The sequence below is a fragment of the Lynx canadensis genome, chromosome D2 (genome assembly GCF_007474595.2).
Source record: "Lynx canadensis isolate LIC74 chromosome D2, mLynCan4.pri.v2, whole genome shotgun sequence".
In the NCBI taxonomy this organism is placed as follows: domain Eukaryota; kingdom Metazoa; phylum Chordata; class Mammalia; order Carnivora; family Felidae; genus Lynx; species Lynx canadensis.
In genome coordinates, this window is record NC_044313.2 from 8,032,000 (window position 1) to 8,051,740 (window position 19,741).

Genomic DNA, 19,741 nt, shown 5'->3' on the forward strand with positions numbered 1-19,741 from the left:
CCCACCTCCCGGGGGGGTCCTGGTGGAGGAAATGGGACGTTCACCTGCGGGTCCCTGAGAAGCCGGCTGGCGGGCGCTCTGGGAATGCGGCGAAATCGGGGCCGGCACGGCCTGCAGGTGGTGAGCCAGCCCAGGAGCCGGCAGCCGCCCCCGGCCGCCCACCATCCCAGCAGCCGCCCCCGGTCTCTTCCCAGAGCCCAGCCCTCTGAGACGGCCGAAGCGTGACGCTTCGACGGGGACCGACAGCACGGCTCAGGCTCTCGAGACCTAGCCGATGAAGTGTCGCGTGCCTTGGGGGCCCGGGGATGTCCGTGACTTCTGACGTGAGCCTCTCCGGGAACGGACGGGTTAAAAGCAGCAGGGACTTGCTGGGGGCGGCGAAAACCTTCTGGAAGTGGATGGTGGCAGCATGGGCGCAGCGTCGTGTGCGTGCCAAGAACTACTGGGTTGTTAGGACGTGGATTACGTCTCCATTTACAAAGGGCGGTGAGCACCAAACCCACTAAGGCCAAGCAGCCGATGACCATCGGCTTATGCAAGTGGCGAAAGATCACTCCGTGCGCTCTGAAATTGTTGTTTTCAATGTTTGTTTATTTCGAGAGAGAGCGCGCGTGCACGCAGAAGCGCAGTGGAGGGGCAGAGAGAGGGGCTCTCAGCCCAGAGCCCGACTCGGGGTTCGATCTCCCAAACCGTGAGCTCATGACGTGAGCTGAAATCAAGGGTCGGACGCTCAACTGACCGAGCCGCCCAGGCGCCCCGAGCTCTGACGTCGTAAGGAACACCTGAACACCTGTTTGTCGTTGCTGCCGAATGATGCCCAAGGCGACGCTCCGCAAACTCGCTTTTCCCGATGGTCACAGCGAAGCTCATCTTTGTCCTGAGTGTGTGTTGGCTGCTGTGTTACACGTCACAATTGCTTTTCTGTTTCCGGGAGCTTAAGTAGTTCTGTAACGGAATTGACTCCTGCTTTGCAGTCACTGGGCACCTAAAACAACACAAACGTCAAAACGAACCCCAGAACCCATCGGCTCCGATGGCTGGCCCTCCCCCCCGCCCCGGTGGATTGGCTCCTAAACTCGGGCCATGGGCCGAGGCCTGTGGGATCAGGGGGCTCTGTCTGGGCCCAGGCAGACCTGGGTTCGTTTGGGCCCCAGCCGCAAAGGCCCTGGGGCCGTGTGACCTGTCCGAAGGCCAGCCTTCTCCTCGTAAGACAGGGTGACGACGCTCTGCCTGTGGCTCAGGCCGGGAGGGGGGGCTCGGGGGGACGGGTTGTGAACGCGGAATGAGAAAACGTGTGCAGTGTGTGGCGCAGGGCCTGCTGAGGGCAGCCGCGTCAGGGATGGAAGCCGTGAGGACCGTGGGAGCTGACGCCCACAGCACCCGGGAGCCCGGCCTGTGGGAGCGGCCCACGGAGTAGTGGCTGCCCCTGTTTTTGTGCCGATCCGTCCACCCACCTCTGCTCGGTGTCGTTGAAGGAATCCAGCACTGGCCTGGGCATAACCGTCCCGGTTTTACACGGCGGGGCCTTCAGTGATGGCCTTGGTGGCCATTCCTCTGCCCCCACGAGAGGGAGAGATGTAGTCCCGTCCAGAGGCACTAGGTTCGGGGAGCCACCCCCCACGCATACATTCTCTCCCACTCCCCCTCGTGGCCGTGCTGGGTCCCGGGACCCCCGCACCACACAGGCAGGAGCCGAGCGCACTTCCAGGAGAGCCGGCCCCCCGTCACGGGGCCGCCCCAGCAGCCTTCTAAAATAACCATAGCACAGAAGGCCTGGAATGTATTTGGACTTATATTTGGAATTGCTTTTGGAAACGGTCCTGGCCAAATGTAACACCCATCTGTTTGGGATGGTTTAAGAGTAAGAAAATTAGATGGTTCAGCAGAAGGGGGCTTGGCGGCCCCTGCAATGCAAGGGGGCTGGCTGGGTGTCGGGGCAGCTGGCTCTCAGCCACGGAGCCCTCGGCCCCGCCAGCCGTGACTGTTCCTGCTGCTGGGGCCACTCGCTTCCTGCTGGACTGCCCCAGCTGGAGACCTCCCCCTTGTCTCAAGCTGGTTCCTGAACCTTCTACCCCCTGGGCAGTCTGCCCTCCAGGAGTGCAGTTCAGGTTTCCTTCCCGCTCTGGACGGCCTTTCAGCCATTGAAGCTGTTGTCCTTCCTGCTAAGTCTTGCTTCTTCAGATGGAACAGCTCCTTCCCCCTCACCGTTTGCCACCCAGCCCTGAAAGCAAGCATCCTTTGGGATCCCAACTGGCCAGGCTGGTGCAGAGTGACACCCTCCCACATTTTTAGTGCCATACCTTTATTAATGCATCCTGTGGTTTGCATCAGTGTCCATGCAATTCTGTGATGATTCGTTATGAGTTTATGTCAGCTAAACCTATTGTGTGTTTACCCTGTTGGCCTCTCTCCCCTGCTTCATCATTGTACAGTTGTTTTAAAATTTTTTTTTAATGTTTCTTTATTTTTGAGAGAGAGAGAGGGAGACAGAGAGACAGAGCACTAGCAGGGGAGGGGCCAAGACAGAGGAAGACAGAGAATCTGAAACAGGCTGCAGGCTCTGAGCTGTCAGCACAGAGCCCAATGCCGGGCTTGAACTCGGGAATGGTGAGATCATGACCTAGGCGGAAGTCGGTCGAGTCACTGACTGAGCCACCCAGGTGCCCCCTGTACAGTTGATTTTAAAGACCAAAATGTGGATGTTTAGGTTTATCTATTGTTACGTGAGAATGTCCGCTCCAGCCCTTGGATACTTAGTCTTGCTACATTTGCTGCCCTTCTCAACATTTTCTGAATGGCTTTAACCCATCCAAGTGGCTTTCACTCGTGTATGGTCACTGCCTGGCCCTTTTCCCCCAGAGAGTGGCTGTGGGGGAAATCATAGCACTGATCATTGCTGACATTCTTAGGAAGCACGAGCCTGATTCTTCGGGGGATCCAGATAGGGCTCCCCTGAAAGTTAGAGCTCATGCTTTTCCTTTGCCTTCTTGCTTACATCTCTGTAGGGAAGCGAACCGTGTGGCTCTCATCCATCTGTACACTCAGGACTCTCCCGCGGTCTCAGGGTAGGAGAGAGGTGTAGGCAGAAAACTCCTCAGTCTTCCTGGGAATTGGGGGGTAGAACCTGCATGCGTCTCCTGGGGCTGTTGCAACAAATTACCACAAACCTGGGGGCTTAATGCAATGAGAATTTACCCTCTGGCAGTTCAGAAGGCTAGAAGTCTACACTCCGCATGCCACCAGGGTGGGTTCCTTCTGGGAGTTCTAAGGGAGGGGCTGTTCCAGGCCTGTGTCCAGCTGCTGCTGGTGGTTGGCAGCTCTTGCTGGTCCCTGGCTCGCGGCAGTATCCCTCCAGCCTCCCCCCGTGTCTTCACGTGGCCTTCCCCCCCCCCCCCCCCGTGTCTCTGTCGCCTTTGTAAGGACACCAGTCATTGGATTTACAACCCACCCTCCATCCAGGATGATCGCATCTCAAGATCTTCATTCGACATAAGTTCATCTGCAAAGACCCTGTTTCCAAATAAGATCCCATTCATAGGTGCTGGGGACACATTTTGGGAGGATCTGTAGAATCCAGACAGGAGAGGTGGCCATTCATTGTGATGAGTGAAGTCTCTGCTCAGCTGTTGGTGACACAGTGGAGTGTGAGGGATGTATTGTTACTCGTACGCCTCCCGGCAAGCGTGTGGGCTCGAGGGGATCCCAGAGCCCCCCGCACATTCTGTGGGCAGGTCCAGGTTCCCGGGGGGACTGAGGGGCCAGAGACACCCCCTCTAGAGACTCTGCTGAGGAAGTGGGCCCGGCCCGGCTGTGAACTTGAGTCACAGAAGATGGGGTCCTGAGTTCATTTCACCTCCCCTCAAATAGATGAAAATCAGTCGTCCTATCCTCCCTCACTGTCCCCCGCCCCCGCCCCGTAGCAGCGCTGGGCTGGCCTGGTTGGCACCTCGGACAGGTCCCAGTTTATGCCCTGGGATTACTTCTTGATCTCTAAAGAGTTGTTGTGGAATCAGCAGATTCTTCATGAAGTTGCTTTGTGTTTAAAATTGAGCCCGGTGTAGGGACTCTTGTTTTACTTACTTATTTTTAATGGTTTTGTTTGTTTGTTTGAAGGAGAGAGAGAGAGAAACAGATCATGAGCAGGGGAGGAGCAGAGAGAGAGGGAGACACAGAATTCAAAGCGGGCTCCAGGCTCTGAGCTGCCAGCACAGAGCCCAGTGCGGGGCTCGAACTCACGAACCGTGAGATCATGACCTGAGCCGAAGTCGGACACTCAACCCGACGGAGCCCCCCGGGCGCCCCTGGACTCTTGTTTTATTTATGAGCCAAAGTGTCTACGAGGAATGGTACTACCACAAAATCAATTCTCAGTATGGAAAGCTTGACCCAGTGGTTGGGTTTGTAGACAGTAATTTATGTGATAGAATTCCAGCTCCACCAAAGGATTTGGATACTCCTGTAGGAGTCCATGGTAGGAACTCTGGAATTCAGATTTCCCATTATATGCAGATTTTGATGAGAGTTTGAAAGGCGTCTGTTACTTTTCACGGACGTGGTTTCTTGGGCTGGGCCGTGATACGGCAGGACCGATAAGTGTGTGAGCCGGAAGGACACCCCCACCAGACCCATGGCCACAGGGAACGCGTTGGCACGTACAGGTCGACTGCTCTTTGAGGTCCATGCAAATCCGATGTAGACACTTACCCATCAGCCTCTAGGTTATACTACGACTGGCCTGCAGGGACGGGTGCCGCGACGAACAGCTGCTGTTGGGGACGCTGTGACCGGCAGATGGAGTGTCATCCTGGGACATGTGCTCGGGTGGGCACAGATCTGGGGGAGAATGTACTCACTAGTCCCTGAGCATCTCTAATGACTAGTCTGGAAACAGGGCCTTCTGGAGAGTTGGAGCGAGCAGGCCGAGGTCTACAAAACTCTCCCTTTCCAGAGTGTGTGTAGACTCCAGGCAATCGGTGGGCAGATCCCAGTCATCTCAGGACTTCTCAGAGATGTCCTCTGTGGACACTGGCTGTGGATGAATTCTAATGGGCCGTGTCACAGGCACCGTGCCCAGTGCCCGAGGAGAGCTGGTCCCCAAGAAGCCATGCTCTTGCGGTCAACACATGTGCATCCAACCTTGACTGCAGTTAGAGGGGAGGGGTGCCGGGGGGGGGGAGCGTTTGCGGCCGGCCCCTGCAATGGGGGCCCTGTGGTTTCCGCCCCGGTGGGCGTGGTTGAGTGTGGGTGTCAGGGGCGCGTCGCGGGGTGGGGGTGTGCGTTGGCAGGACACGTGTCCTTGTCAGATTCACTGAGTCGCCCTCACCCTTGCTGGAATGAGGGAAGCCACGTCAGAGAGGTTGGAGGGTGGAAAGTAAGGCGTTAACGGGAGAGAGAACCTGAGTCCTTGGAGCCAGGGGGCCGATCTGTGTCAGCCCCGTTTCCCCACAGGCTGGGGGGGGGGTGGTGTGCATGTGAAGGGCGAAGCAGGGAGGTTGCTTGGGGGGTGGGCATTGGAAACGCACCAGGCAGGAATGAAGAAGGGATCTCTGAAACACAAAAGAAGATGAAGACTTTGCAAGCGGAAAGCAGGAAAAGGTGTGGGAACTCACAGCTCAGAAGTTGCGGCAAAGAAAAAAGTTACTGGGTGGCACTGGGATGACGTTTATGTTAGGGTGCAGTCCCCCATCGCCCCTGTGCTCGTGGGTGCTCAGAGCCCCCCACCCCCCAACCGGGAGGTGGGCGATGTGCCGCGATGACAGGCACGTGATCTGATTCCACCGGATCTGATCTGGTACCATCCATGGTTGTGAAAATAGAAAATATGTCCCTACCTGCTTCAGTGGGCACAGAAAATTTCTGGAAGGCTCTTTCAGCCCCTGGTAAGAGAGGTCACCTCTGGGGAGCAGGACTCACAGGTTGGACCCCCGGAGAAACTGGGCAGGAGGGCTTGAGTGAGAGCCGTGTTCATGATACTGTTGTCATAATTCACCCTTTCTTATTGTCTGTCTCATGTAAGAAAACAAGTAGCCCTTGCTTAACAAAATCTATCTGTAATGCTGAGAGTCTGGTAAAATATATTCACAGAGGATTTATTGAAAGAAAGAAAGACAGAAAGAGGAAGGAAGGGAGGGAGGGAAGGAAGGAAGGAAGAGTGAGGGGAAGGAAGGAGGAGTGAGGGGAAGGAAGGAAGAAGGGAGGGAGGGAAGAAAGCGGAAGGAAGGAAGGAAGGAAAGAGGGAGGGAAGAAAGGATGGAGGGCAGGAGGGAAGGAAGGAAGGAAGAGAGAAGGGAAGGAAGGAAGGAGGGAGGGAAGAAACGAAGGAAGGAAGGAAGGAAAGAGGGAGGGAGGAAGAGAGAGAGAAAGCAAGGAGCACGCAAACCCTTATCCTGGAGCTTGGTCAAGGCTGGTAAGGCGGGTTTCACTCAGGACCCACTCCAGTGGGTGTCAGGACCCTGCGTGGGGTTTTGTGTAGGGCACAAAGACTGGCCTCAATTCCAGATCCAGCAAGGAAAAGTGGGGACTCACAGCCAAGGAGTAGTGGGGGTCCGTGGGTTGGAAATTACTAAGAGGACACACCAGGCTAAGGTCGGTCTGAGTTCTGGCTAAATCGACCTAGCAGGATTCCTGCTGAAGGCCCAATGGGGCGATGAGACATCCCCTGGGAGATGGCGGGGGACTGGGAGCCCACCAAATATTGAGGGTGATCAGATATCGCAGGGCGGGGGATTCTGGCTGAACCGACCTGGCAGGATTCGTGCGCACTTGGGCAGTGCAGAGGTGGACGTGGAAGTCTACACGCTGAGGCCCAGTTGGGAAGGTTTAGGGGAACCCGGGGAAATTGGGTCCAGGATGACACCGTCAGTTCTCCAAGGAAAACACGGCCACATACATGTGGTGGGGTCCGTGTGAACAGGTTTACAGGGTGACTGCACGCAGATGTAGGGGTGTTTTTATGTTGTGTTAAAAAATAGGTCCGTACCAATCTAGAAAGATACATTTCATAATTTGTTGTTGTTGTTTTTTAATGTTTGGAACGTCTGTGGAATGGGCCAGGAATCTCATGAGAAACTATCAGATTGTAGGAGCAACAGCTGTGCTGGTTATTGTTGCCTCTGATGGAGGAGAGAGAAACCGGAAGGAGCATAACATTTTCGTGGCCCGTCTTCGCCGTCGTACAGTTTTCACAATCTGGTGTTTCTAAGCTCACCGTTGCAGTGAAAACAGCTGCGTGCTGAAGTGGCTGGATAGGATTTAAGAAGTACCGGGGGTTGGTCGGGGGGCCAGTGTAGACATGTCCGAATCCAGGAGAGCGCGGGTGGCCCGGTGAGGGGTGGGGAGGTGTGGGAGGAAGTAGGGAGGGGGCTCATCTGCAGGGGAACCAAGAGAAATGGCAGGGTCCTAATGAACGAGACGAGGTAATGTCATTGCACGTCGATTTCCATCGTCACCCGCGTCGCGTGATTTCACAGTCCCGGGTGGTGAAAGTCTCCGTTTATTTTATTCACAGGTTGTACTCCGACTATCTCTACTTTGCAAGTTCGAATAAATCTGCTGATGACTTCCACGAGAAAGTGACAGAAGCTCTGCAGCTGTTTGAGAATTGCATGCTCGATTATTCCCTGCGTGCCTGCGTCTACAACAACACCCTCAACAATGCCATGCCTGTGCGTATCCTGGAAGCCGGCCCCCTTACAGAGCAGGCCACTTGGTGGTTATTATGCAGGTGGCACGGTGGATGGGATTTTAGCATATAAACGCAGAGAAGCATTTTAATGTGCAAATGCCTCTCCCCATGCCTCCGAGCCGCGGTGGCTGGTGCACAAACAAATACACACGGGCATAAAAACTGTATAGAAAGGCTGGGCCCTTTCAGCTGGCACCAGGCTCTCTTCCCTGCTCATCTCCCCATTACAATGCTCTCTCCTCCCCCTGCAGAGAATGAGGGCACATTTAGGGAGATTGCCATTCAGTGAGGCTCCAAAAACCCACCCTGCAATTAGGATTGGCAGACGCGGGGACCCAGCTCTCGAATCGTCTTAAGCATCGTTCCCTGATCGATGGCGGATTGTTTTGGTGGTTTAACGAATCACCCACCGGTGACTTTCAGCGTTCCTGCGACAGGGCCTAAATGGAAAACTGTCTCCCGTTGATCTCTCTTTTGCTTTTCTCTTACTTGCCTTCAGGAATGTGGCTGTACATTTCTTGCCTTTTTTTTTTTTTTTTTTTTTTTTTTTTAAATGCAGAAGAAGCTGTTGGTGGTGAATTCAGCACCCTTCAGCTGGGGGTGGCTTTCTACCGCATAGCACCCTGGGTTGTCTGCCTTTTCAGCAGATTGGTGCTGCCGGAGAGCCTAACACAGTGAAGCTGGTGCTGCCCCCGTCCCGGGGCGTGGTTCACCACTGCTCTGCGGAGCGCAGCATGTGGGACGGCACAGACCGATGTGCTCGAGGTGGAGGCTGGGAACCCCCTGGGCGTGGGGTGTTCGGGGTCAAGAGGTTTCCCTTCCTCTTCCTTGTTCTCAAGGCCGTCGTATCTGGAACGCAGGGTCCTGGTTCCGGCAGGATGCACAGAGGCAGCAGGTTGGATTGAGGCTGGAGTTTTCAGTGTGTCAGAGAAGATGCGGACAGGGGCACAGATAAACCTAGAATCTGCCCAGCAGCACAGAATAGAGGAATGGCCTTTGGAGCCAGACAGACGTGTGGGTTCGCTTCCCAGCTGGGGCGTTTACTAAGCTGTGTGACTCTGGACAGTCGTTTTAGCTTCTCTGAGACGCCATTGCTTCATCCTCAAATCGGGTAACAAGACTGCCGTTCCAGGCTGTTGTAAGGGTCAGAGTGATAGTTCCTTCGTGCGTAGGGGAGAAATGAAGAACCCTTGTCCTGCAGCCATCTTAGAGTTGCCGGTCCGGGCCCTGCGAATTAGACCGACCAAAGACAAATTAACAAGAGAGAGAAAAACCACGAGTTTATTAACATGTGTGTTGCACCCGTGCGTGATGAGTAGCTCAGAGGGACGGTTAGAACTCAGGCTTGTGTAACATCCCGACAGGAGAAAAGGACATTTGTAGAGAGGTGACCAGACAAAGCGAGAGGACTTTGAATTTCTAGGGCAGCAAATCGTGGGAAGGCAGGTAAACGTATGGGGGAGCTAATGGTTGATAAGGGCTAGTTTTATCGAGGTTTGTTACATCACATCCTCTGATGCTGTCTTAAGGCTGATAAAGGTCTAGGGTTGTCTCCAGTGATTAATTTGGTCCGTCCTGGTGGAGAGGGGAGGAAGGGCACCCTGACAAATTTATGTACGGCTTGGAGGCAAATAGGGTGAGGGCGGAGAGCTTTTCTTATGTTTGTGTTTCTTCTCAGTTGCCTTGGGCTCAAAATAATCCTCATGCCAAAGTGGTATATTTCGGGGCAGCGTGTTCTGCCTCCCTGCACGTGCATTCGTCATTTGACCGTGTCTGTGCGTGGCACATGGGCTGGGAGGGCAGCCGTGAGAGGACAGGCCTGGTCCTTGTGCCCCCGGGCAGTCCCAGTCCTGGCAGGGAGAGTGACCTAGCGGCTGGGGCAGGAGCCCTGGCTCCCGGCAGAGGCCACCTGGACACAAGGCACCAGGGGAACGTCTAGGAAAGGCAGTGTTTGTGCCGAGGCCTGAAGGATGACGGGCTGGGGACGTGGAGGCGGTGATCTGTCCAGGTGCAGGAAGCAGCTCGGGCAGAGGCCGAAGAGTTAAGCACGGAGAGCGTTTGCTACAGCTGGGCACAGCACATGGTTGTGTGGGTGGTGGGGCGATGGTAAGAGGGGGGTGTGAGCCTTGGAAGTCTGGCCTGACATGGGTCCCCAGGGAGGGTTTAACAGTCGTAGCAAATCTGTGTTTCAGAAAGATGCCCGATGTGTGGCGCCCAGGGCTGGCGGGGTGTCTCCCAGAGACGGGGAGGCCGGGGTGGGGGTGGGATGGGGTTTCTGTAAGAGGACTGGGGGCTGAGTCAGGGTAGGAGACGGTGGAAGTTTCTAGAAACAATTAGGAGGACGAGTGGAGAGGACGTGGACAGGGGTTGGACTGGATCGGATCGAGCGGTGGGATGACGGGGAAGCCACGTGTTCGCTGGCCGGCAGGCCGAGTGCAGCATTTGCTTCAAAATGGCTCTGGTTGTTAGCTGTTGCTTTTTAGTATGATTGCTCATGACCGTGAGGGTCATCTGTGCAGGGCCTGCAGGAGAGCAGAGCCGCTACCTGGAGACGTTTCTTGAAACTTCCTAGGTGTGGCGTGGTTGGGGGGACTGGCCTCATTCACAGCCGAGACTTGATTCGTCTCCAAGGGCATACGGTGGGTGCAGACTCTGTGCTCAGCACCGTGCTCAGTGCTGGAAGCAGCACGGCCATGGGGTGACCTGGAAGGGACAGGGAGGGGGCGGGAGACAGAACAGGGAGACTTGAGGTGATGCGTCCAGCTGGTGTGGTTCAGAGAAGGTGCTGGAACCGTCCTCTTCCAGGCCGTGTTACTACTGAGTTCTCTCTTCAAGAGGTTATGTGGCAGGTGCTCCGAAAGGGAGGGATAGGTGAGGGCTTTGCTTCGGGGGCCTTCTACAAGCGAGCGCCCCCAGCTGGCTGGATTTGGAAGCGCAGGGCGAGGCGGGGCCGGGCACAGCTCCTGACTGTGAGGGTACGGCTTATTCCAGTGGCATTTCAGTGGCTTCACGTCGCGTTTCTGTCCCAGAAGAGTGAGTGTCTGATGTACACGTGCCGTCTGAACCCGGGGCCCGCTGCTCCGCCCAGAGCTCGCTGGGCCAGCGCCTCGGCACAGTCAGGGCCACGGGGACAGAGCTGGCCGGATGCAGGTCTCACCTGCCTCTGAATAGGTTTCCAGGAGGCGGGATTTCCACAGCCACTTTGTCCCACAGACAAGAAAGGGTGCCCTCCCCTCCGCTGCCCTGTTGGCCTCCAGCTGGGAGCACTGAAACACGGTAGACACCGGGTGATCCGTACACAGGAAGGCGTCGTCATGGGCCTCCACTTTGGGGTGTGCTGGAAATTCATCCTGATCACGAGCCTTTGCCAGTGAGAGAGGGACGATGGGATCCGAGCTTTGTTCGCCGCTGATTCTGCGCCAGGCACAGCCTTGAGCTCTTCGTGTTCTGTCGTCCGTGCTGCCCTGGAATCCATGCCCATTTTACAGATGAGGACACTGAGGCTCACAGACATGGACGCTCACACCCAGAGACACAGAGCGGGTAACAGGCCTAGGGTTCATCCCAGGTCCTGTGGCCTTTCGGACTCATGGCATTCCCTCCTTTCCCTGGCTAGCTCCTAAGAGCACAGGTCTGAACTGGCTTTTTCATTCCATCTCATGTTTTGCTGAGGATGGCGAGGGGGTGGCTGAGCCGACACCTTAGGTCAGAGAGAGGCGTCCAGGGGCAGGATCGGTCGACAGGACAGGGTGGGGGGCGTCACAGACGGCAGACTGGCCATGACCCTTCAGCCCCTTGCTCACCAGGAAGAGCCAGGCAGCCAGGAGCAGTTGGAAACCCTCCTCTTGGGCACGAACCTTCAATTCTGGGACAAGGGACGCAAATCCCCCTCCAGCTGTGAGTCCCCGCTCAGCCACGGCGCAGGGAGGGAGAGCTTTTTCAAGCATCGGCGGACCCTGGTGCTACCCTTCCTAAGACATCCCCTGCCTTCCAGCAGCATTGGAGTGCACCAGCCGGCCCCCGCCTCCTTCTCCGCCTCCTCCCAGCCACCCCCTCTCTGTCACTGCTCTCTGCAGCCACACTCTCTCCTGTTAGGTCCTCCGTCCAGCCTCTCGCCTCGGATCGGAGGTTCGCGAAGCAGGGTTCCGGCAGCGTCACCATCCGCGGGGATCTTGCCAGCAGTGGGACCCTCAGGCTCAGCCCCGGCCCACAGAAGACAGCAGCTGGGGGGGGGGTGGGCCCATCAGTCTGTCCAGCACCTTCCAGGCGCATTGGAGAGACCGGTTCCAGCCCCTTTCCCTGGAACGTGCTTCCCCTGGATGCCGCAGGGTTTCTCATCCTCTGGGTCTTACTGACCTCTGTTTTCTCTCTCCACCCCAGTTGTTTCCCTGCAGCATGGATCACAACTGGTGGTTGCGGGTTGTTTCTTCAGCAGCTCGGCTCTGTGTCCCCCACGAGGTTCCAGGCTCCGTGAGGCCGGGGGCCACGGCTGTTACATAGCAACACATCTCCATTGCCTAGGGGGGTACCTGCACGTAGCATGCACTCGACTGTTTGCAGAATGAATGAATGAATGAATGGGGAGTTTTTGAGACTAGCGGATACCGGGTAGGCTGTGTAGGGTGTCTCACCTAAACCCCTAATCGGGAACCGAGAGGCTCGGCATGGAGCCTGTCTGGAAAGAGCCCCGCACCCACCCCTCCTGGGCTCTTTCCCTGTGTGGCAGGAAAAGCCCCGGTGGCGGGGGCCCGGTGTCAGCTCCAGGTGCCGCTGGGTGCTCCCAGCTGACCCCGGGCAGGCCCCCACCCCTCCCTGGGCTTCCATTTTTCCAGCAAGAGTTGGCCGCGGCAGATAACCTCAAAGGCTTCTCTCAGCTCTGGTGTCTTGTAATTTTACATCTATCAGACACTTTCCCTAAATGCCCTTTTTATCTTCGTGCCGTTTGGATCCTCCGGCCTCTGCCGGGAAAGGTGAAGAAAAACCGTTCCAAGTGGGCCCGTCTTGGGTTTGTGTCGATGGCGCACAGTTGTGGTAATGATGCTGCGTGCACCGGGAGGCGTCGCTCAGGGTGACCCGAGCTTTCCTGGAGTGGTGAGGGGGGAGGGAGGGAGGGGGAGGAAGAAGGGGGACCAGGGCTGGCCAGAAGGGGAGGTGTTCAGGGGAGCCTCCTCGCCTCCCGTGGCCTGCAGAGCCCCGCGGGGTTTGTTCCCTGCCCTGCCGCCCCCCCCCCCCCACCCCGCCAGGACCGTCCCTGCCCGCGAAGGAAGGCCCTGCTGCAGGAGGCCTCAGCCCGAGGGTCTTTGTGCTGGGGGGCTCTGCCCACGGAGGGAGCCGACAGGCTTTCGGAGAAATAGTCTGTCACCTGTGGCCAGGTCAGGAATGCGTTCCGGCTGCTGTATCATCCCCCCCCCCCCCCATCCCCACCACAAACACCAGCTTCTGTCCTTCTAGAAAGTTCTCAAGCTGCACAGGCAGGTTCTCCGGAAGATCACCCTCGTGAGGCTGGCCCTCCCTGGGAGGGGCCAGCCAGCGAGCCCGACAGAGACTTGACCTGCTCTGTGAGGCCCATGACTCCAGAAGGCACGCTCGTTACGGTCTGCCTGTGTTAGGGGTGCCGCACGCGTGATTTCTGAGGCTGGCACGTACTCGTTCTCTCTCCGGCTTTGGCCCAGCTCGGGGGGTCTTCTTTACGGGCCGGTGCGTGAGGCAGCAACAACCCCAGGGGGAGAGGAGGCAGCTAATGAATTCTGGAGACCGCTTATCGCTTCTCACTGTTTATCTTCCTCTGCATCCTCCTGCCTGATTAGAAAAAGAAGGAAGTGGGAAAAGACTAGCGAGAGATGAGACTAGTTGGCTTCTGTACGTATTTTGTCAAATGTTTCACCGCCCTGCCACCACCGTGTCCGGCACGTCGCCCAAGGAGCACCGGAGCCCGGCAGGCTGGAGGAGCCCCGGGTCGGGCTGGGAGGGAGAGAGGGACCCTGAAGGGAGAGCATCTGTCTACGCAGCTGAGCGGCTGAGGCTGGGAGGGGGCGCCTGGGGGCCGAGCGTAAGCCAGACCAAGGGCTCCCCATGCTCGGACGGCAGGCAGGCTGGGAGCGGGGCCGGAGGGGCCAGGCCAGCAGGTGGGGCAGCTCGCACTGGTGACGGGCCAGGGGTGGGTGCTCAGAGACCAGACGGGAGCACCGGTTAGGAGGCTGTGACAACTGGGCCTGACCGGAGGGGCTGGCGTGGAGCTAAGGCAGAGGCAGCAGGTGGAAACGTGGGAAGGTCGCAGAGGCAGAGCGGCAGACCGGAAATGGGGCAGGGTCCCCAGGACTTGGGGGAGGGCGGGGGGCCCAGGAGAAAGGGGCTGCGGGCGGAAGGGGAGAGCTCTGGTGTTTTCCTGAAGCTTTGAAGAGCTGAGCAGCAGCTGTGAAGTCAGAGGGAACGTCCCACGGCCACTCTCGTTTCTGACATGTTTGTAAGGCAGGAGGTCCCCCAAACCACTTTGGGGTTCAGTAGCTCCCCGGAAGGAATCGCAGGACTCACTGAAGACCGTGCTTCCAGCAGAGAAGGGACACCCACTGAACCGCCCCCCCCCCCCACTCCCACCCAGGGAAGGAGCACATGTGGCCACACACAGCACTGCCATCCGGGGACGCCCACCCGAGCCTGTGGTGTCTGGAGTATTTACTGGGACTCAGTCACATGCCATCCGCCTGGTTGGCCTTTACCGTCCAGTCCCTGCTGCAGGCCAGACCGGTCCCCTGTCAGTCAGTTTCACTGTTTACTCTCCGGTGGCCAGATGCCCCAGGCCAGCCAAGCCACTTATCAGGCAGGATATCCCAGGTGGCCTAGAGGTCACCTCCCAGGAGCTGAGGCCAGAGGCCAGACTTCCTTTGGGTAAGGTGAATTCTTCACCGCGCAAGCTTGCAGCCTAGTGTGACAGAAGGCACGGGAGGACGTCACCCCGGGCGTGGAGGTGGGAAGGAGTGGCTGTGCGTGACACTGCTTTCTTTGGATGTACACACGGCCCCCTGGTCACTGACGCCCAGGTGGCAGCAGGCACGGGGCGGTTCACTCACCTGGCTTGTTTCTGAGGTGTTGAACGTGGTTTTCATGGCTGTCGTGTGCTGGGTGTAGGAGCAGAAACAGCCAGGGTATCATGCAAAGAATGTTTGCGCTGTTCACGGGTACGGTCTTGACCTCTTCCTTCACCTGAGTCTCCACTGTGGAACGTGTCGCGGAGCCACCTCCAGGGTTGTCGTGAGAATTAACTGTGACCTTAAGTAGGAATCTTCTGTGTGAGGAGCTCAGAACCCTTCCTGAAGACTCAAGAAAGCATGGCGTTTAAAATCCATCCTTTGGGGGCGCCTGGGTGGCTCAGTCCGTGAAGCGTCTGACTTCAGCCTCAGGTCATGATCTTGTGGTTCGTGAGTTCGAGCCCCGCATCGGGCTCTGTGCTGACAGCTTGAAGCCTGGAGGCTGCTTCAGATTGTGTCTCCCTCTCTCTCTGCTCCTCCCCTGCTTGCACTCTGTCCCTGTCTCTCCAAAATGAATAAATGTTTAAAAAAATTAAAAAATAGGGGCGCCTGGGTGGCTCAGTCGGTTGAGCGTCCGACTTCGGCTCGGGTCATGATCTCACGGTTGGTGGGTTCGAGCCCCGTGTTGGGCTCTGTGCCGACAGCTCGGAGCCTGGAGCCTGCTTCGGATTCCATGTCTCCTCCTCTCTCTCTCTCTCTGTCCCTCCCCTGCTCACGTTCTGTCTCTGAAAAACAAATCAACATTAAAAAAAATAAAATCCATCCTTTGAAGGCAGTTGTTTGCTCGGGTAACTCTTGGTGCTGGTTTGTACTCAGGCCTCGTACGTTTGGAAAAGCATTAGGGAAATTACTCCCGAAGTGATGCCCGCCTTCTGCCTTGGTTCTAGGTGAGGCTCCAGGTCGGTCTGTATGCTGTGTACCTTCTGGACTGGCTCACCGTGTTTAATAAAGAACAGTTCCTCGTCCTTCGCCTGGAAGACCACGCCTCCAACGTCAAGTACACCATGCACAGGGTCTTCCAGTTCCTCAACCTCGGTATGAATGTCACTCGGGTGGCCCGGGAGCAGGCATGAGCTCTGTGGACACTGGCTGTCCGCGGTGCTCGCTGAGTTGCAGACGGACTCTGTGCACCGGGCGGGGCCGGGCCGGGCCGGGCCGGGCAGCTGGTTCGGTACGTGCTTTTCAGGCGCGGGGCCTGGTGCCGGGGTGGGGGGAGGGGGTCCCTCATCTGGGAGGTTCCAGCCCAGCAGAGGAAGAGAAGAGGAGGAAGCCACTGGTAGCCGAGTCCCTGGCAGAGTGACGGTTGGTTCGTATACGTGCCTCCGGGGTCCCAGGAGGAATGGTGGAAGGGGTCATGGAAGGAGTGGTCTGCGAGCTGGGTCTTTGGGCTGGGCGACATGTCCGAGCATGGCTGGAACGGTTTTGCAGAGGCCACAGGCTCGGAGGAGGGAGCGGACGGGTCGTAGCATGCTCTCAGGTTTTGGGGGGCCCCTGGAGTCAGGGCCACGTGGCCACCTTCCTCCAGGAGAGTCCACTGCCGGTGGCCAGGGTGATGGCTTGTAGGGGTGGGTCTCTGGGCACAGAGGGCTGCCCACGTGGATGGGCACCCAAGGACTGCCAGAGCTCAAGCGCTCCCGCAGCCCCATCTAATGATCTGGCCCGGGAATTCTGTTGATGGCATATTCCTTAAAATCTGTTTACCCTCCACTGGCCTCAGAACCCTTTCGTCATAGTGGTCGGAGGGAGTGTGATTGCTTTTTCCTCTGAAGGCCTAGAACCATTTTTCTTGGAGTGGGTCCCTCGTAGACTCTGCTGTGTTGGTGAGCTTGACTTTAGTCTCTGAGATGGACAGTGAGGCCAGTTCTGTTCCTTCTGCTGCACACACCCCAGCGACAGCGGAATATGGTTTTTCTGTGTAAGGGCTCGGGGACTTTGGCCCGATCCCGAGGGCCTGGCACAAAGTGGCCTGAGCGGTGATCCGGTCAGTTAAGCCAGTGAGGGACTAACCATCCAGGGGGCAGGGGATAGAGGTGGCTGGCTTGTTCCCAGGCCTCTCCCCACTGATCTTGGTGCAGGCGGAGGTTCAGCTTATAGGGTCTCTGGGCACAGGTGGCCTTCCTGCCCCACCACCCCCACGGCCACGATACGGCGCGACACACAGGGTGAAATATGGCCCAGCCACAGGCCCTTTGCATCAGCAGCCTGAAGCAGAAATGACACTGGCAGGACTCCAGCAGGCTGGTTAGTAGGAAAATCTAAGCACATGGACTGTGCCCGGCAGCTCGCACAGTTATCCACGGACACAGGCTGACGGCCACGGGAGCCAGCCCTTTGTGGGTATTTGGCACTGAGACCGGGAGGGGGTGAGGCTCAGGGGAGGCTGCCTCCCAGAGCCGCAGCTGCGCTTCTGCGGGCAGGTGTCCAGCCCCAGGCCGGACAGCACCTGCTCCTTCGCGATGGCACGCTGCCACTTTCCGTCCTCAGCAACTCCAGGACCAGGACGGGTCTGGCCAGAGGACCGAGCACTCTTGAGGGGAGGGGAACTCCTGGCCCAACACAAAGGCTGGGAGTTTTGCGAAGCTCCTTCCTGCCGCACCTCCTCCTCCACAGCCTTTTCTTTGTGTTCCAGGACCCCTAGGTGAGAAACAAGAGACCCTGATGACAAAGAGCCCCGCGTCCAACGCGCGACGCCCCGAGGACCGGAACCTGGGCCCCATGTGGCCGGTCACCCAAAAGATCCTGCAGGACTTCTACGGGCCCTTCAACGCCAGGCTGGCCCAGGTGCTCGCCGACGAGGCGTTCGCCTGGAAGAAGACCTGAGGGTCGGGGTCCCCCTGCGGTTTCCACTGTTACCGTGATTTAAAAATCTCTCTTTGGGGGGCGGGGCCCTCTTCCTCAACAGCGTGGAGAAAACCCCCAGATGATTCTTCTTCCCCTCCCTAGGCACCTGTTTAGTATAACCGTTTGTGGTGTGAAACAACCTGGCAACTGACCCTTCACGGGGCTCCGCCATCCCGCGCCATTGGAACCTCCACTTGGGAACCGTTCCCTCCTGCGGCACAGTGGCCGGGCCGCGGGGTCCAGGCGGGGGTGGGGGGGCGGGGCGGGGGGCACCAGGCGGGCTGTGGGGGGGCGGGAAGGAAGCGCGGCTGGGGGCTGACAGTGTGGGATCCGAGTGAGCGCACTGGAGGTCACGTCGCCACGCCGGAGGTCACGTCGCCACGCCGGAGGTCGCGCCATCACGCTAGAGGTCACGCCGCGACACTGTCCGAGTTACACTTCCGTTCGGTCCTGAAACACCGGTGGGGCCAACACCTTCATTTGGGCAGAGCGTGGAGACAGACGCTTTCCTTTTTTCTCTTTTACTCCGAGGTCCGCCCTTTCTTCTCTTCAGATCTGAACCTTCACTTTTACGAAAGAGAACAAAAAGCCCGAGCACATCATCTCGGACCCCTCCCATCCTGTCCTGGTGTTACTTATGTTTAACCAGAACACGAATGTTTCAGACGAACCATTCCTGCATTTCACCAGCCGTAGCTCCTTTTCTGCCACTTTTGAGGGCTTCTCGAGAGCTCATGCAGTTTATAATCGGGATACAAACTCAGCTTATAATTAGAAGGGAAATTTCTGCTTTGATGCCACACTGAGCAACTTCAAGGAATTGAACTCTCTGGGAAATCTAGGTGTCCTGGACCCTCCTCGCGCACACGAGGTCGTCAGACCCGGAGGGTGTGTGAACTTCTAGCTGTGGCCACAGACGGGCCCCGTCGCTCTGCCTGCCCCCTGGAATCAGCTCCTTGCCCACATTCTCCGCCACGTGTGGCCAGAGGCCCTCCCCGTTTCTGCAGACTACAAGACACGTGTGTCCCGAGGCAGAAACAGCGAGCCACACCTGGGTGTGCTGCGATTCTTCATGGGACTTTCCAGGCCGCTCGACCGCTTGGCCCACCAACGGATGGCCTCACGGTCTCGTCGTTTCTCGGAGGTGATGGGGAGAGACTGATGGGGAGGGGGCTGGAGCCCCGGGTGCGAACTCGGGGAAGCTTCGCACCGGAGTGTTTGCAAGGTGAACCAGAACCTTCCGGGCAGGGTCCCCTACACCAGTGTCAGGAAGCGCAAACGTGCAGGTGCCCGGCCATCACGCGCAGACGTGAGGATTTGCTCAGCTCTCCAGCCACAGAGCCGTCACCTCTCTACCATCAGAGGTGGGAGGCACAGCCCTCCGGGAGGCGCGGGGAGGGCCTTCCGTCCGCACTGGCACGGCCGAGCTGTTTCTGCTGCTGAAGACCCGCTTGCTGGGACAGCAACCCCCCGCCCCCATCTCTCACGGCCGGCCGGCGCGGCGCTCGGAGCAGCGGCCGGCAGGGAGTCTGGCCAGAGCACAAGGGAGCTGCGGGGAGATCTCACTTTCAGCGTGTGTGTGTATTTATTCGCAGTGGGGGGTGATGTGTGCGCGTGCGTGGGTCCGTTCTCTGAGTGGGTTCCCTTCCTGTTGTGTCGCCGATGAGGCGCCCCTGCCCTGGACGCGGCCCTTCCATGGATTGATTTCCCTGCCAATTACCTTGTCGTTTTCAGTACGTGTTTTGCTGTTCCACTCCAGCCATAATTACAACACAGGATTTTTCCTACACGCTCCTATGCATGTGAATAACATGCAGTGTAATTCTACTTCTTACAGAAGTGTTACTGGAGGTCTTATTTCCAATATTATTTGGTTTATTATACAAATCTTTTTATATACGCAGGCCCAGCCCTTCCGTGCCGATCTGTGCCATCCGGACAGTCTCTCTCAAGGGGCCTTTCTCCAGAGGGCATATCTGTTGCCTTTGCTTTCTCATGTTCAGGCCCGGTTCCCGTTGACAGTGCAGGTGCCGTTCCGAGCGGCGGTCCTGGGGCTTGTCATCCAAAACCAAAGTGAAACGGAGCATTTCTCATGACCTGGTATTGAAGTTACTTTGTGTCCCCAAAGCTGTATATCGGATTGTACTCCATTGTACGCCCTTAGTAGTGGAAGGTATGTTAAGTGAACCAG

At 57.5% G+C, this 19,741-nt stretch overlaps 1 protein-coding gene across 3 annotated transcripts in view; it reads left to right on the forward strand.

Annotated features, from left to right (window-relative positions):
* The window catches only part of CHST15 (carbohydrate sulfotransferase 15), a 78,917-nt gene extending 61,118 nt beyond the window's left edge, over positions 1-17,799 (forward strand). For all 3 annotated transcript variants that reach the window (XM_030334485.1, XM_030334487.1, XM_030334488.2), the window contains 3 exons: positions 7,508-7,664; positions 15,597-15,744; positions 17,339-17,799. In XM_030334485.1, coding sequence (XP_030190345.1) covers positions 7,508-7,664; positions 15,597-15,744; positions 17,339-17,529 — 496 coding nt within the window. In that variant the 3' untranslated portion in view covers positions 17,530-17,799. The remainder of the gene's footprint in view (positions 1-7,507; positions 7,665-15,596; positions 15,745-17,338) is intronic.
* Positions 17,800-19,741: the final 1,942 nt, after the last annotated feature.